Source organism: Mus pahari, chromosome 5 (assembly GCF_900095145.1).
Source record: "Mus pahari chromosome 5, PAHARI_EIJ_v1.1, whole genome shotgun sequence".
Classification (NCBI taxonomy): domain Eukaryota; kingdom Metazoa; phylum Chordata; class Mammalia; order Rodentia; family Muridae; genus Mus; species Mus pahari.
In genome coordinates, this window is record NC_034594.1 from 153779689 (window position 1) to 153795936 (window position 16248).

General features: G+C 42.1%; 1 protein-coding gene across 1 annotated transcript in view; it reads left to right on the top strand.

Moving 5' to 3' along the window:
- Positions 1 to 1024: 1024 nt before the first annotated feature.
- Dnah14 (dynein axonemal heavy chain 14) overlaps positions 1025 to 16248 on the top strand; it is a 218934-nt gene continuing 203710 nt past the window's right edge. The window contains exons 1-6 of the mRNA XM_029538709.1: positions 1025 to 1085; positions 6813 to 6956; positions 9743 to 9870; positions 11811 to 11963; positions 14321 to 14436; positions 14866 to 14928. Of these exons, the coding sequence (XP_029394569.1) occupies positions 1025 to 1085; positions 6813 to 6956; positions 9743 to 9870; positions 11811 to 11963; positions 14321 to 14436; positions 14866 to 14928 (665 nt within the window). The remainder of the gene's footprint in view (positions 1086 to 6812; positions 6957 to 9742; positions 9871 to 11810; positions 11964 to 14320; positions 14437 to 14865; positions 14929 to 16248) is intronic.

Genomic DNA, 16248 nt, shown 5'->3' on the forward strand with positions numbered 1-16248 from the left:
TACCAAATTATGCTGATTTTAAAGCAGACAGAGGCAGAGAAACAGCTTTTGCCCCCAACAACTACAGGACACAAATTCTCTAGCACATTATGTAGAACAATTAATGAATAAGCACAGAAATTCATGAAACCATTTTAACAAAGCTTTTAAAATTTAATAGACATTCTATACTATTGACATTTGTAAGTCAGTACCAAGTTAACTAGGAAAATCCCCCAATTAGAAAGTAACCATTTAAATAACCATTTAAAGACACTCCTCTGAAAGTAAAACTCAAAAATCATCTGGGGAGGGGAGGGTGGAGGTGCTAACTACTGGCCTTGTGACAGCCCGTGGCTTCATATGCCAGGGGTAGGTGGGTGAGATTTGAGTCTGCCCCTTAAACTACTCCTTCAAACTAGAGATTTAAGAACTAAGGCATGGATTAAAAGCCTGAAGGGTAAGACTTTAAAAGTGTTAGGAAAACATAGAAGAATTTTGTAATCACCTCAGATAAAGACAGATTTTTTTTAAACGTTCATAATATAAACCATAAAGGCTGAGATAGGTCAATTCTATTAAAGCTAAGGACATTATTTCAGTATTTAAATGTGACAGTCCAAGTTAAATATATAAAGTGACTAAGGATTACTGTCTAAAGTTCATAAATAACAGAAGAAAGGTTACAGATAGACATTCCAGCAAACAGGAATCATTTAAAGATGCTTATAACAAATGAGACCCAAAAAGTTCTCAGAGGGAAAGGCTATAAAAATGCCCAATAATGTGTCCATTAATAATGTGTCCATAAATAATGTGTCCATAAGTAAGTCCACAGAGGCTGTGTTTGTGGGGTTTCTTTTTCATTCTGGTTTGTTTAATGTAGCAGTAGACCCATCCTCCCGACTTGAAAACACACTGAAGGCTTTACAGATCCCTGACTATTTCCTCTGCCATATGAGTTTGTCTACTGCATACGTCAGCTGTAGTCACTGGGTTTTGACTCTGTGCCCCTACGAAGTCTTTCCGAACACTTATAACTAACATGGATGGATCGTTTACTATTCTCTTCATGAAGAAAGGCAGTATGGAGAATAGAATTCCAGGTAACTGCCTCTGCCGCCAAGTCAAAGGCAGGAGTTAGCTAACTTAATTCCTTCCTCTTCGGAAATGAAGTCAAGCTTTAAACCTTCAAATGTTTATTATTTTATGTTAACACCTGTTAGACTCATTTAGCACTTCATTATTTCTATGTAAGTGTTTCAGTTTGGCTCTACAGATAGCTAGCCAAACACTTTTGGGGGGATTAATGTGATTTTTGTGCTACAAAGCAGAGAGGAGATACTAACTTTATAGTGTTAGCCATGTCGTACAGCAGTCTGTGTCAGTTACAGCTGCGAAGCCTGAGAACCTGTGTAGTCGTTTGTTTTCTTACAGTTATTATTTTTTTTGTCATCTTAGACATTCAATACATAAAGACCGAAAGTGCAAACATGGCAGATCAGCTCCGGCTGTGGGGAAGAAAACGCCCTCTGAGTCCTCGAGTTCAGAGGGAACAGAAGACGACCAAGACTACCATCCAGGCACGCTGTTTCTATGTTGTCTAACTGTAGCACTTTCCTTCAAAAAGCAGCTTGGATGTCCAACCAATCCCGTGAGTTGCAGCAGGTGGAAATGCCTCCAACCATGAAACCTGCTTCTCAAGACTGTCATGATCTAAAACTGATACCGATCATGATAACGTTACAGGCGTGCTGCTGGCACCAGCAAGATGCCCGATGATGCTTCTACTCTATAGTGCGATCACCACCAATTAGACTTTGCAGTGCACCCATGGTTTCTTAAGTCTTCGCTGCTTTCTGGATGTTCTCTCTCTCTCTCTCTCTCTCTCTCTCACACACACACACACACACACACACACACACACACACACACACTCCATAACTATTGGTGTCCTAATCGCTCCTCCACACGCACCCCCTTTGTTCAAATCCCACCCTACCCAGAACGTTGAGTTTTAAGGGCTGGGCGGGTTCTCTCTGTGTTGCTCTTTCATGTCCCCTCTTGGTAAACTCGGGTGTCTGCAGCACTGACCTGGATCCAGCTAGTCAGTCCTCCATCAGGCTCCTTCTCCCATGCCTTCTTCCCCCTCCTCAGTCCTCTGAGCACCTAGATGTGCTCCATGCCTTCTGTAAAAACCCAGACAGAAGCGCCTGGAGGCCTGTGCTCCCTTCCAGCGGTCTCTACTCCAGCATCATTACTCTTGACAGAGCAGCCTGGCTTTCCCGCCTCTCCCTGTCTGTGATTTGCTCTTTCCCACCTCTCCCTGTCTGTGATTTGCTCCTCACCTGCTCAGTCCTCCTCCATCCTACTGATGAGACTCTTCCAAGGATGCTTCCTCATGGCTAAATCCTCAGAAATTATTTAAAAATAGAATGATCTGTTTCACTCCACCATTCTGCAAATTTTTTTCTTTTGATAACTTCCTTTCATTTTATGTGTGTGTGTGTGTGTGTGTGTGTCTGTGGGTGTGAGCGTTCACCCTTGTCTTCCCATACCCACATTCCCACATACTCACATGGTATGAGTATATGTGCATATGAGATCACATACATAGAAGGTCAAAAGGCAGAGTTCAGTGTCACTTCTCAGATGCGCTCTACCTTGCCGTGTGAGACAAGGTCTCTCTCACTGGCTAGGTAGGCTTGGCTGAGTGGCCAGTCCCCAGGGAGCGCCCTGTCTCCTCTTCCTCAGACTACAAGTGTCATCACACACGGTGCTCTTCTTTCATGGGTCCTGGAGAGGGAACTTGGGTCTTCACGCTTTAGCAGCCAGCACCTCACCGGCCGATCCGTTTCCCTCCCAATCCCTCTTCAGTTTCTTAGATGACATTTTCCTCTGCTTTCTGTATCATTTCTCGGGTGTTGTTCAGTCTCAAAATTAGTGGTCCCTTCCTGTCTGAACGAGACCAAACTTTGACCATTGTCATGTTTTTCACCTAAACAAGCCAATCAATACTTAGGCCACTCCTCCAACTGATGCCACCATGGCCTGAGGATCAGTGGGTGAGTCCCTGAAGGGGTCTGAGTGCCAGAGGTCCAGGCGTTCTCTGGGCAGACTGTTAGAATTTTATCTTTTAGCTGTTTTCTGAGAAAAAGGACAGTAAAGTGGGCTGCGTAGGAACACAAGGGTTGGAAGAGTGAGGACCTGGCCTCATGGTTAAAGAGCTTGAAGATATGAACTGTGGAAGGCTTGGTAAAGTGTGTGTGTGTGTGTGTGTGTGTGTGTGTGTGTGTGTCCTTTAATTATGTGTATGGTTTAGGTGTAGGTATGTGTATGTGAATGAGCACAGAAGCCCACAGAGGTCAGATCTGTGGTCGTACCCCTGGGAGCTGCAGTTACAGGCAGTTTTGAGTCACTAGATGTGGGTGTAGGGAATCAAACCCAGGCCCTCTGCTAGAGCAGTGTGTCTCTTAACTGCTAAGCCACGTCTCCAGGGCACCTCCCAATCCCAGATCTTGCTTTTTAAGACAGCGTCTTACTATGTAGCTTTGGCTAGCCTGGGTCTTGCTGTGTAGCTCAGGATGGCTTCATACTCAAAGAAATCTGCCTGCCTTGCCTTCAAAGTGGTGGAATTAAAGGTGTCCCCCTCCATACCCAGCATCCATTACAGTCAGACAAGGAGTTAATATGCTCCCATTTCTGTTTTGAAAAAGACTACAGATTAAAGAATGAAAACTGACCCACAGAAACTGGTTAGCAGACAGCTGTCATGAAGGTAGTCTTAATCCTTCATGCTGATGGAGTGGGGAGAGCAGGACGTGTTAAAGATGGTGCCTAGGTTTCTGGATTTTTTAATGTAATGAATAGTAGTACCATACACTAAAATATAAAACCTCACACAAGCATTCGTGGGGCCTGGGGAGTGGGCATGAATTTGGAGCTTAGATATATTGAGTTGGGAATACTTTTGGTTCATGCCAGTTACGATGCTGAGGAGACCACTGAACATGATTCTGGAGCTCTGAAATGTCAGGCCAAAGATGTATTTGAAAGTAGTCTAAGATTGGAAGTTTATGTCATGGTCACAATGAGAATACTTAGGGAAAATGTCTATCAATTATGAGCCGGAAAAATGTCAGATATAGACATGGGATTTGTCAACTAGATTGGACAGGATGATGAAGAAATGAATATGTGGTATCACAGAAATCAATGGAAAATAACTGTGTGAGAAAGGATTGAAGTTAGGAATGGCAGCTTATCCTTGTAGTCCTAGTACTTCGGAGGCAGAGGCAATATGATTGTTACAAGTTTGAAAGCAACCTGATCTATGTAGTGAGTTCTCGTCCAGCCAGGGGTACAAAATGTGACCCTGTCCCAACCTACCTCCTGAAAAAAAATATTGTCTAAAATATGAAACATCATTAATACACTCAGAAACTCAGAAGTGGAAAATGTCCATTGACTGTACTGACCTCAAAAGTGTAGTCATGTGAGAGCCATTTTGGTGTAATTCCAGTTCTTATTCCTGCAGTGGAATAAGAACTGGGTGATAAAAAACCAAAACATTTACAACTCTTCAAAGAAGTTCATCTGTGAAGAGACATCGTGTGGGGATAACTGGGGTGTAGTCCAAGAGTGGATTTAATGTGGAAGGGTGTGCAGGGGAACACAGTTAACAATGCAGACATGGAAATAAAAGATGGGAAGGAATCTTCTGGTATCAGGAAAGGCAGGTGTCAGTGTAAGAGAGAACCACAGGTACAGATGAGGGAGCTTGGCTTGTGTGTCAGTTGCAAGTTGAGGAAATTTTCGTCTGGTAACCCTGCATGTTAACCAGAGGAAAAGCAATTAAATCGAAGGTCAGAGACCAGAAGGTAACATTTATTTGAAAGTTGGAAGAGCTTGGAGAAAAATTAAAAATAACCATTGAAAGTGAAAAAGACAAGTGGATAAAAGATCAACGGATCTCTGGTTTGTCTTCAGGGTCTGTGTACAGTTAATTACAGTGAATTTGTGGAGTTGCTGAAGCCCACTTTGCTGTGAATCTTTATCTGATAGCACTGAGATGGGCAACTCTGAAGAGAGGCAGTTTAAGATGTTGACAAGAGTATGTGTAAAAATAGTGAAGTTATCTAAAGTGGATAAAAAGGAAAGGCGGAAAAAAATGGAAGGATGGTGGATTGTAAGAGAGTTGTGGAGCGATGGGGTGGGCAGACTGATGAGGTGAAAGGCTGCCATGTTGCAGGGTACAAAAGCAAGCTAAAAGGATGGAGGACAGGTACTCAGTATGGTGTAACAGTAGCCACTCATGGAACAATTAGACACTGTTGAATTATATTCCTTGTAATCTGTAAAAAACAAACAACCCCCTTTTAAAGACTGTGTTGTAGATGTGGCCTATAGTTGTGTACATGTTAGAGATCGAGAAGTCGGGATTTGAGGAGATCTGTTATATAGCAAAAGGACTTAGCATCAAATGGGTCTCAGTTTAGGATCATGAAACAGAAAAGTGAGCCCTTTATGGAGCCAATGCTACAAGCTAACTGAGTGACCGACCCAGCAACTGGATTCCTGGGAAATGCTGGAGTGTGTGCGTGTGCGTGTGCGTGTGCGTGTGCGTGTGTTGTAACAGAAAGCCAGGAACTTCAATGGAATAGGACTTTACTTTTAAAAGGTACTGATTGTTTTGGAAGTGGTGAGTGGGAAGAAAAATCTGCTTCTCAGCCTGGGCTATGTGGAGCATGAGACCATAGACAGTTGCCAGTTGAGAGAGTCCTCGGGGAATAACCGCATCTTACAGCTCTTTCTGGTCCAGGAAAACCCACCTTCTCTGGCCGTCCATCTCCCGAGCGATGCTTTTGCTGTCTCATGGTTCTCTCCTCCTCAGCTTCTCATCCTGCCCTAACCCTCAAACCCTCGCCCTCTCTCAGCATGTGGTTCCACGGAAAGGATGACTGTGTGAGTCTGCTCAGACCACAGGAGTCCCTGAAGAGGGACTAAAGGCTGAAAGGGGACACGATGACACTCACTGGGCTCCTGCACTAACTGAGTTTTGCAGTTTCGTTTGTAGTTACACTATTTTTTCACCTACAAAGTTGTGGCTCGGTGCCTTTGCTGTATATGTATCTGCTAAATGTAAGAGAACAATTGCTTCTATAAATTCCTGTATTATCAATAACTTCCCCCAATCTTCTAAATGTAACCCACCAGTCAAGTAAGCCATACAAGAAATATTAGCAATACTCTGTTCTTCTGCATTCATATTTAAATATATTCTGTACTCAGTCCCATGTTAGAGTTAATTAAAAGATTTCTTTATTTCCTATGAGTATTTGCTTATACTCTAAAGATGTATTCTAGTGATAAAATTATTCAGCAAAGCACTTGACATTTGCCTTAGAAAGGACTGTAGCAGTATTAACTAATTTAATCCTCGGCGGTCTCTGAGGTTCTTACTGGAACAATAGGTGAAGTACGGAAGGTGCAAAAGATGATCAGGATGAGAAGTTGCCACTGTCATTAACTTCTATTCCAAGAGCTCTGGCTCCTCCCCGCCCTTCACTGCAGCCTGGTTGTCAAGGACACCCTCTGGGCAAGGGCAGTAGCTCTTTACTTGGCATCTGTTACCTCCTCATTTCAAAGGTGGGAAAGGTAAGGCAGGCATGTAACTTGCAAAGGAAACTAGCCAGATGACTAACGCAGGCAGTTGGCTCAGCACAAGCTCCTAGCACCTCATCTAATGGCTGACTGTTCTTTGGTATATGAAATTACTATGGTATTATCAGAGCTCACAGTAGGTACTCAGTTCATAATGTTTTTCTTCACAGGTTACCTTGAACAAAAGTTTAGTCCACAATGTATAGGGGTTTCAAAACCATTTTTCCCCGATATAAGGAATGCAAAAGTGAAGCCGGAGCAGACTGCCCATACAACCAGGAAGAAGTCCCGAATTCGACCGTATGACAGAGCAGGTATGTCGTGGCCCTGTCCCAGCTTGGAGGAAATGGCACACACTGCCACAGTTTCCCAAGGTTTTGCTGCCTGTGTTGGACACTGACTTTATAGAAAAGAAAAAGTCTTACAGAGTCTTGAAGGTTTTGTACCATAAAGAGTTGCTACTTTTTCAATTATTTTTGAAACTAACAATATTGCTAAAATTGACAAAGTATTTAGGGATTATGTTCTTACTGAAGATATTCTCTGACTATAGTTTTAGAACTCCATGAAAGACAAATTATAGCTTTGTTTTATGCTTCTAGTAAAACATGTGTGGGGTGTGTATGTGTGTGTGGGGGGGGGGATGCCTGAGTGTGGGGGAGGGCTAGAGGAGGTAGAGCTGTGGGGATTTGTGTGTGTGTATGTGTGTGTGCATATGTGTGTTTATGTGTGTATATATGTTTAGTGTATGTGTGTGGTGTGTGTGTATGTGTGTGTGCATATGTGTGTATATGTGTATGTGTATGTGTGTGTATATGTTTAGTGTATGTGTGGTGTATGTGATGCGCATATGTGTGTATATGTGTGTGTGTATGTTTAGTGTATGTGTGGTGTGTGTGTATGTGTGTGTGCATATGTGTATATGTGTAGTGTATGTGTATGTGTGGTATACATGTATGTATATGTGTATGTGTGTTGTATGTGTGTTGTATGTGTGTGTATGTGTTTGTGTAGTGTGCTTGTGTATGTGTATATATATGTGTGTGTGTGTGTGTGTGTGTGTGTGTATCTTAGGGCCATGCACATGCTAGGCAAGTGGCCTACCACTAGCTACATTGTCAGCTTCTGGTTGTCATAAACAGAGACTCATTATGTTTCTCAGGCTGGCTTTGAAATTGAGATCCCCTTATCTCAGTCTCTGGAATTATAGGTCTGCACTACCACACCTGATACAAAGATTAAATGCAAAGATTAAATATCCAAATAGTTAAGCATGCTTTTCCCACCAACATTTTTGATTCTTTCTTTTTATTTGAAATCATTATTTTAATATCATAAATTTTATAAAGGAAACTTCCTGTTTCTTACTAGAATACCACAATCCAGAGATAGATTTATCACCACATTGTCATCAGAACCCTTCTCCACACTGGGACATTCAGGTTTTTCAATATCTCAGCAGAAAACCTTCATCTGTTTAGTATACAGCCTCCCTTGAGTGCTGCGGGGGTCCTGTGACTTATGCTACTGAGTAGGATGTGGCACAGGTGATAGAGCATCCCCTCTTGGGGGACAGCTCACTGCATCAGAGGCCATCTTGCTAGCAGAATTATTCTAGCCTCTCCTTTGCTGGCTTTGAGGAAACAGAGAAGATTTCTGGTGCTGTTTTACAAAATAGCACAAATTTCACTTCTCCAAAAAGAAATGGTTTTGCTCAGCTGCCGTGCATGACTTCCGGCGGGCCTGAGACACAGAAGGAGGTGTTAGGATCAATGTCACCATTGGCATGCCTTGTGTGCTTCTCAAAAGCTCCCGTGACTTGTTTTACTGTCTAATAAGAAACATCGTCATAGACGTCACCAGAGAGAAGAGACAGCTCACAGAATAAGAGAAAATAGTTTCAAATTGTTGACCTCACAGAGGACCAATTTCCATAACACATAAGGAACAAAATTCCTCAAGTTAACCCCCAGTAAGTTAATGGGCAGGGTGTCTGAAAGTCACAGCATAAGGTATAAAACACAAACACGTGTGTGGAAACTGTTACACCATGTTAACTGTCAGGGAAATTTAAACGAGAAACTCAGTAAGAGACCTTCTCACACCAGTCAGGACAGTGAGGAAAAGTTACAAAACACACAAAGATGGGAGGAAAGGAAACAGCCGTGTGCCGCTGACAGGAGCGTGAACCCCCACAGCCATGGTGAAGACAGCTCAGAGGAGGGACCAGTGACGGGAGCGTGGTCTGGCCATGCTGATGACATCTGATATGCCACATACATGTACTGTGAATATGTACACTTTGAAACTTAATTTAAAAACGGGGAGGGGGAAATGGTATAAAATGAAGTTTAAGCTACAGTCTGCATAACATGGGAGATAAAAGCAAAAAAAGGAAAAGGTGGTGTTGGGGAGCATGAAATCAGGATCAAGAAATACGGTTTGCAAGAATATATGGAGTGAGTGGCCATTCTTGCGAAGGATGTCTCTGACCCACATTGCTTCCTCTCTTCTTCTGATGCTATTGCTTCCGGTCATGTTCAGTCTGAAAAGAGAAAGGCTTTTGACCGGGTCCTGATCCAGTGTTTCCTGTGGCTTATGATCTATGATTATGTAATTAAACCTTTTGTGTTGTCTGTCTGTCTGCCTGCCTTTCTTGACACTATCCATATCTTACCATTGTTATCCACAAATCTATTTCAGTTTTGGAATACATTTCATACAAAATAAGGGAGAAATGCGTGTAGATGTTAGTATACGTTATCCCTAAAGATCTAGCATAGTGTCTCCTAGCAAGAGTTTCATGATCACATATGGTTATTTCCCACCTTCCTTGTGTATGTTTGTGGTGTGTGTATGTATGTGTTTATGTGGGGGTGTGCATGTGTGCAAACAGGTATATGTATGTGCAGGCTGTGGTGTCTTAAGTAAAATAGTTGGGCTTTCCTTTGAGCTCCTGTTAAAGCCTAGTTTAAAGCTGTTTCTTCTTTTATTGCTGTGTTAACTTTTATTACTATTCAGTTTTTCTGTATATGGAAATATTTGTAAGTGGTGTCCATACTTGCACTTATACTGAACTCTAAAAACCTTTTTCTGCCAGAACCAGAAGAGGCTGATGCCATAAAACATATTTTTAGGCTTAGAGAAAAGCTTGAGTGGGAAACTCCATCATTTCTGCGTTCTCTGAAGTACCACCCTAAGACTGTGCTCCCAAGGCGCAGCCTAAAGGTACAATTCTATTTTACGCAATTTCAACTATTCAAAATTAAAATTTGAAACTATATTAACTTTTATTTAATTCATTGTAACTGTTCTATCCATTCTCATTAATAACATTAATTACAACACATGCTGGCAAACTATAAAAGAATCTTGATATAATTTATTTCACAGAAGTTATCATAATTATTTCATGACAGTTTTAAGTCTATAATACATCTTGCATATGGTTCCCCCCATCTTTTCCTCTTATTCACTGGGGCCACAGGACAGTCTGCTATGTGCCTTAAACTGGAATCTATTTTGGGGTATCTTTGTATGTCACTTTGTGACTTACAAGAAGGAATAAAAGGAGCGTGTTTAAGAAACTTACTAGAAGCTCCTGTTCTCAGCTGTACTAGTACTAGACCGACTGAATCAGTACCTGAACTGTGACTGGTCATCTGTTTACTCAGTAAACTGCTACATACGTACGCAGCATTGCTCCAAACCCTGGGGTCAGCAGAGTCTTCAGAGGTCACTGCTCTCTGTCGCACAGATGCACTCACCCTGCCTCTGTAGCACAAGACCATCAGTACACAGTATACAATGAAGGAACAGGACTGTGTGCCAATAAAACTTTATTTATAAAAACAGACACCTGGTCCAAGCTTGGTTTGCCAATCCCTGCTCCAGATGGTTATACTAATGATAAAAGGTCTTTTGGTCATTGTTCATAGTCAGAGAAGGTGAGCGGAAGTGCATTCATAAATCAGATCCAGGTAGTTTTCAATCTGTACACTCACTGTGCTGTCTTGAGCAATCTCCTCTCCTCTCTGAGATTTATAGTTTCTTTGACCTTGGAATTGAGATGAAGGGAATTTCTCTAGAGAGTTGTAAAGATTTAATGGAAAAAGACTGTGCTATAGTATTGTGGACATTGTGTTTGAAAGTATAAAACAGAGCTCTAACTGTCCATGGCTGCTTTGGAGCCTTGAGTAAATTGTACTTAATTTGTATGCAAAAAAAAAAAAAAAAAGACTTTTGGATTCTGTGTTCACCAAGTTTCTAGTAACCTTAGAAAATAGAATTAGAACAAAGCTGGGTAAACAGCTCAGTAAGGCTTGTCACTCCACCCAACCACAAAGTTAGCTCATTGCCCATTGCTTCTTATTTTCGGGGTTGAAATTCATTTTTGAAGGTCTCATAGTGCAGGTTATAATTGGACCCAAAATAAGAAAACAAACAGCTACAATGGAAATACTCTTCAAGAAAGAAAAACAAGGTGAAGACCATGAACGTGAGCCCAAAGCTAAATGCCAAGTAACTGGAAACACTAAACAAGTTTAGTGTACTTGGTTCAGCAGTTTCTAAGAGGATCAGCAATTACTAAGTTATGCTTTTAATAAAATTACTCCACAATGATTAAATTCAATTTTGTATGAAATTTAAAAAAAAATTGTTGCTAAAAGTGCATGTTTCAAAACTAAAAGAAAGTAGCTTTAGAATTTACACTTTACGTTTTCCCAATGGGTGAGAGCCAGTTTCTCACCACCACCCGGTGAAGGAGACTGATGTTTCTCACTCACTAGAGAAGCTTCCAGATTAAATCTAAAGTCACACCTGGGTTCCAGTTCCTACCCTGTTACCTCCTGAGTCTATGACCCTTCTCAAGTTAGGTGATCTACAACCTTTAGAGGATGGGGTGTGTTCACAGTCTATCACCAAGTTGGTAATAAAGATGTGGATAAATATTTCTAAATGTCTTATCACCGTGTATGCCTAGGATACAAGTGAACTGCCTTAACCCTTTCGTAAGATCGGCCCCATTGAATTGGACATGTTTTGAGGTTAATTTTCCTTACTGATACTATTCCTATTTTAGTTCTGTCTTAACATTGTTTCCACTGGATCAATGTAGCCGTTTCGCTAACTGAATTGTGTCAAAGTAAGCATCTTCTTTTTCTGAGGAATGCTTGAAAGATGACGGGGAATTCATATACTGCCTTCCTATGGAGAACAGCAGGGGCATGTTTAACGAGTATGACCTGCAAGCAGTCTCTGTCTACAGAGCGAAAAACTGCAGAGAGTTTTGGATGGTCACTGCTTCATTTGTCTCCAAGGTAATGTGAACTGTGCAGGCTCTGCCTTATCAAGTACATCAGGAAGTATTAGCGGGTCAGGCCAAGCGTGAGGGTGGGGAGACAAGTGGGAGGAGTGAGTCTGAGGCCAACCTGGGGTACACATGGAGACCCTGACAGCAAAATGAACAGAGAGGATCATAAAAGTAACCAATTTAGAGACCTTTTAAATGTATTCCTTTATTTTTTACTTATTTTAAATTAAAATATAGTTTTATCACTTCCCCCCCCTCTACCCCTCCAACCCCTTCCATGTTTCTTCCCTCCAACTCCCCAATGTTTCCCTCTCTCTTCCCTCTCAGATTCATGGCTTCTTTTTCCTTATTATCCAATAGCTCTCCCTCACTCTGTGGTTTTTGGGTGCCTGGGGGTCTTTGTCTAGAGGTAAGGCCTGATGGGAATCCCCCCTTCCACGTTCATTTGTCTATTGGTGCCCTTGTTCAGGTCTTGTTTAACAGTCATAGTTTTGCAATATCAGGCCTGTAACTTCCCTGTCCTTCCCAGGATTCATATTCTCTCAGCAGACTTTCTGGTCTTCTAGCTCTTACAGCCTTTCCAGCCCCTCTTCTGGCCTGTTCCCTGAGCCTTAGGTTAGGTGCGATGTTGTGTTGTAGATGTATTTTATCCACTGGGCCTGGGCACCCCACGATCTGTCAGTCTCTGCATTTTGGCCAGCTGTGGTTTTCTGTAACTACCTCTGTCTGCTGCAGAGAGAAACATCTATGCTTACCTACGCACATAAGGAGTAGTATTTAGAATGCAGCCGGGAATTGTGCCAATCTAACAAAGTGTGGCTGCCGTAGCTTCTCTTCTGCGATTCGTCACCTCACTAACCCTCGGGAGTTGCCATGTTTCCTCTCCTGTTGAACAGGCCTCATGTCTCATTTGAGAGCGGTTGGTTGTCACCAAGATACGAATGCCGCTACCTCAGCTTTAGGGATATCGTGCCATGCTGGTCATCGTGTGGTTCGTAGGCACCACAGCTAAGCAGGATTGTCCCTTAGTCTTCTTGTCTACAGCTTGCAGAGCTCCTTCTGGCCCTTGGGGAGGAAGCTTTCAGGCCAGCTCCGGCTCCAGCCATCTGAGTCCTGCACCCTCAGACATAGAGACACATCTCCCACCTCCGGGAGACCGCCACGGGCAGCAACAACAGCTTATTTAGTTTGAGAGTCTCTTGACCAACAACTTCAGAGGGGTTTCTCACGTCTAATGCTGGGGGTTTTGTTAGGTAGCCTATGCCTCTTGGAGGGAACATTGCCAGTCCAAGTGGCATAAGATTCATGTATGTAGTATGTATATTGTATGTATGTATGCATGTGTTTACAATTGTATGTAATTTGTGTAATTTTAGGTAAATGAAACAATATGATTTCTCCCTTTGTGGTTTAGAAAAACTCAGTCCATTTAGGAAATCAATGTTTAAGAAACAGCTTGGGCCGGGCGCGGTGGCACACACCTTTAATCCCAGCACTTGGGAGGCAGAGGCAGGCAGATTTCTGAGTTCGAGGCCAGCCTGGTCTACAGAGTGAGTTCCAGGTCAGCCAGGGCTACACAGAGAAACTCTGTCTCAAAAAAACAAACAAACAAAACAAAACACACACACAACAAAGAAACAGCTTGGGAGAAAATTACTACTACTACTAATAATGTTTTCTTCTTTTTTGGTAGATTACGGTTTAAGAATTCAATTGGAAGGAGTTTTTCACCTATTAAATACTTGTTCTACATAATTTTTTAAAAGTAAAAACTAGAAAACAGGCATTTGTTAGCATAACAAGAATGATAAATGATATTTATTTTTTGTGTAGGTGTGTGTGAGAGAGAGAGTGTGTGTGTGTGCATGTTTATATGTGTGTGTGCATGTGTAGAGGGGAGGACAATGTTGGGTGAACTTCAGGAGCCATCCACCTTGTTTTCTGTGATGGGGAGATAGGGTCTTTACCTGCCCTGGAACTCACCAAAGAAGTAGGCGGGCTGGCCAAGCTCCAGGGATCCACCCATCTCCAGCTCCCCAGGGGTTTGACTGCGTCCAGATTTTTAGGTGATTCTAGGGATTGAACCCAGGTCCTCATAGTCATTTGCCAGACGCTTTGCCAGGGAAGCCATTTTTCCTGATCAACGAGGAATCCTTCTAATTGGTGTACTGGTCAGTACTGGTGTACTGTTCTTCACCTCATGTCGAAACTCCCATTAAGTACTTAGCACTGTGACCACAGAGTGTGTGTGTGGAAGTCAGATTCGGGTATAGATAGATGAAGTGGATGAGGGATTAGGGTGTAAAGGGTGAATATGGCCCTTTTCAGCATCTTGAAACTAGATTTTGTCCTCTGTAATTACAGATCACTAAAACAGGCGTCAACATGGAGGACGTGGAGCTTATGCCTACGATGGACTGGCTCTATGAAAGACATTACTTCTATTTACTGCAGAAGTTTAAGATATTTTACAACTTCCGGTGAGATGGACACAAAGGAAACTCGTGTATATGTATAGTTGGATACACATTTATAACATGTATTATACATGTATGTATAATATGCATATTATTGTGATATGTGTATAATATATACAGATCATAATATATGTATAATTAATGTACAAAAACACATTACATTTTTTAAAATATTTATTTGGATGTTGCAGCCAAGCAAATTCTGTGTCTATAGGCAATGGAATGACTTTTGCTTACATTTGCCTTTTGCTTTATGTTTTGTTGTTGGTTTTGGAGAAAATTTGGATGGCTTAGCATTTATTTTTGGTGGTGCAAGACAACACATCATCTAAGGAATTTTTCTAACATTACTTAGCTGTTAACAAATGTGTTCCATGTAATTACATGACTTGGAATTCCAACTTCAAGAAGTATTTTTTTTTTTCTTTTCAGGCTAAATAAAGCCTTTGTTACTTGGAAACTGAATGTTAAAAGACATAAGACAGAGACTAGCAGGTAAATCTTTAAAAAACAAACAGGTAAATCTTAATATACAATGCATACAAATTCCAAAAGCGAAACGATTTCAAATGTAGTATGAACTGGAGACACTTGAATTTTAGTTCAGATGGGGAAGTCACATTATGCTGGTATTCTGAATACATTTGACACTTCTCCCTCTCCCCCTTCTGTTGGGAGCCGACTCTTAGCAGAAAGCAGCTACCATCTCTGCAGCCATCTCGGGCTATTTACTTACAGGTGGTACTTTTCCACCCTGATGAGAGACTTGTTTTCCTAGCGTGATGTTTTTGCAAGAAGCCCACCACAGCTGAACACACTCTGATAACTTCTTGTTTTTCTCCTAGACATCCTGGACTTGTGGTTAAGTGCCTCCAGCTGCACTCCCTAGCGAGGGCATATACACCCATAGTTGCCTTCCAATAAACAAGACTTGAGACTTGAGCAGACAGGCTGTCTTCATCCTTTGGGTCTCTTGCTCCTTAGTCCCCACTCTTTCTCTTGCAGACCCTGTTGACTGACCTGCAGACCTGGTCGCCTCCCCCCCCCTCCAGCCCCCTCCACACAGTGCTACAGGAAGACTGTTGAGCCCTGTGCACACTAGGCAAGCACTCTGCCACTGAGCTCTGTCCTGTCTGCAGTTTTCCCATCTGTGTTCTTTGAAGATAGTTAAATTCTAATATGTCACAGGCTGCCATTGTGTGACCACACTGCTGTGAGTCCCTGCTGAGTTCCTGTGGTCCCTTCATCTTTTTTGTTTGCTTTTTGTTTTGTTTTGTTTTTCTTTCTCCAAACAGAAACGAAGCTGTCAGAGGTAACAGTTGGTCTTGTTTTGTGCGATTTCAAGCAGCTGCGTGTTTTTTCTTGTCTTTAGTAAACATTTTATTTTACTATGATTGTGACTTGAAATGCAATTGTAAAGAAACAACATAGAGAAACCCTCTGTGCCCTTTGCCTACACCCCCGCCCCAGGTTCCACAGCTCCCAATATTATGGAACATTATGACTGTCAGTGTACAGGCTATCACTGTCAGCACAGTATCTATCATGGCTGCCTTCATGGCTGCCAACATGTCCCTGTCCAGTGCCTCTCCTCACCCTGCGCGAACTCCTGATCTATACTCCAGTTCTATAGTCTTGTCTTTGAAGGAGTATTCTTATCAGAAATAGTAATAAAAATGTGAAGCAAGTTCACAGACTCAAGACATGGATTGTGATGGTGGCTCTCAGATGTACGCATGGCTCCAAATGGGTCAGATCATTTATATCTCCCCTCCCCCCTCTCTATATATAGTGTCTCTCTCTCTCTCTCTCTCT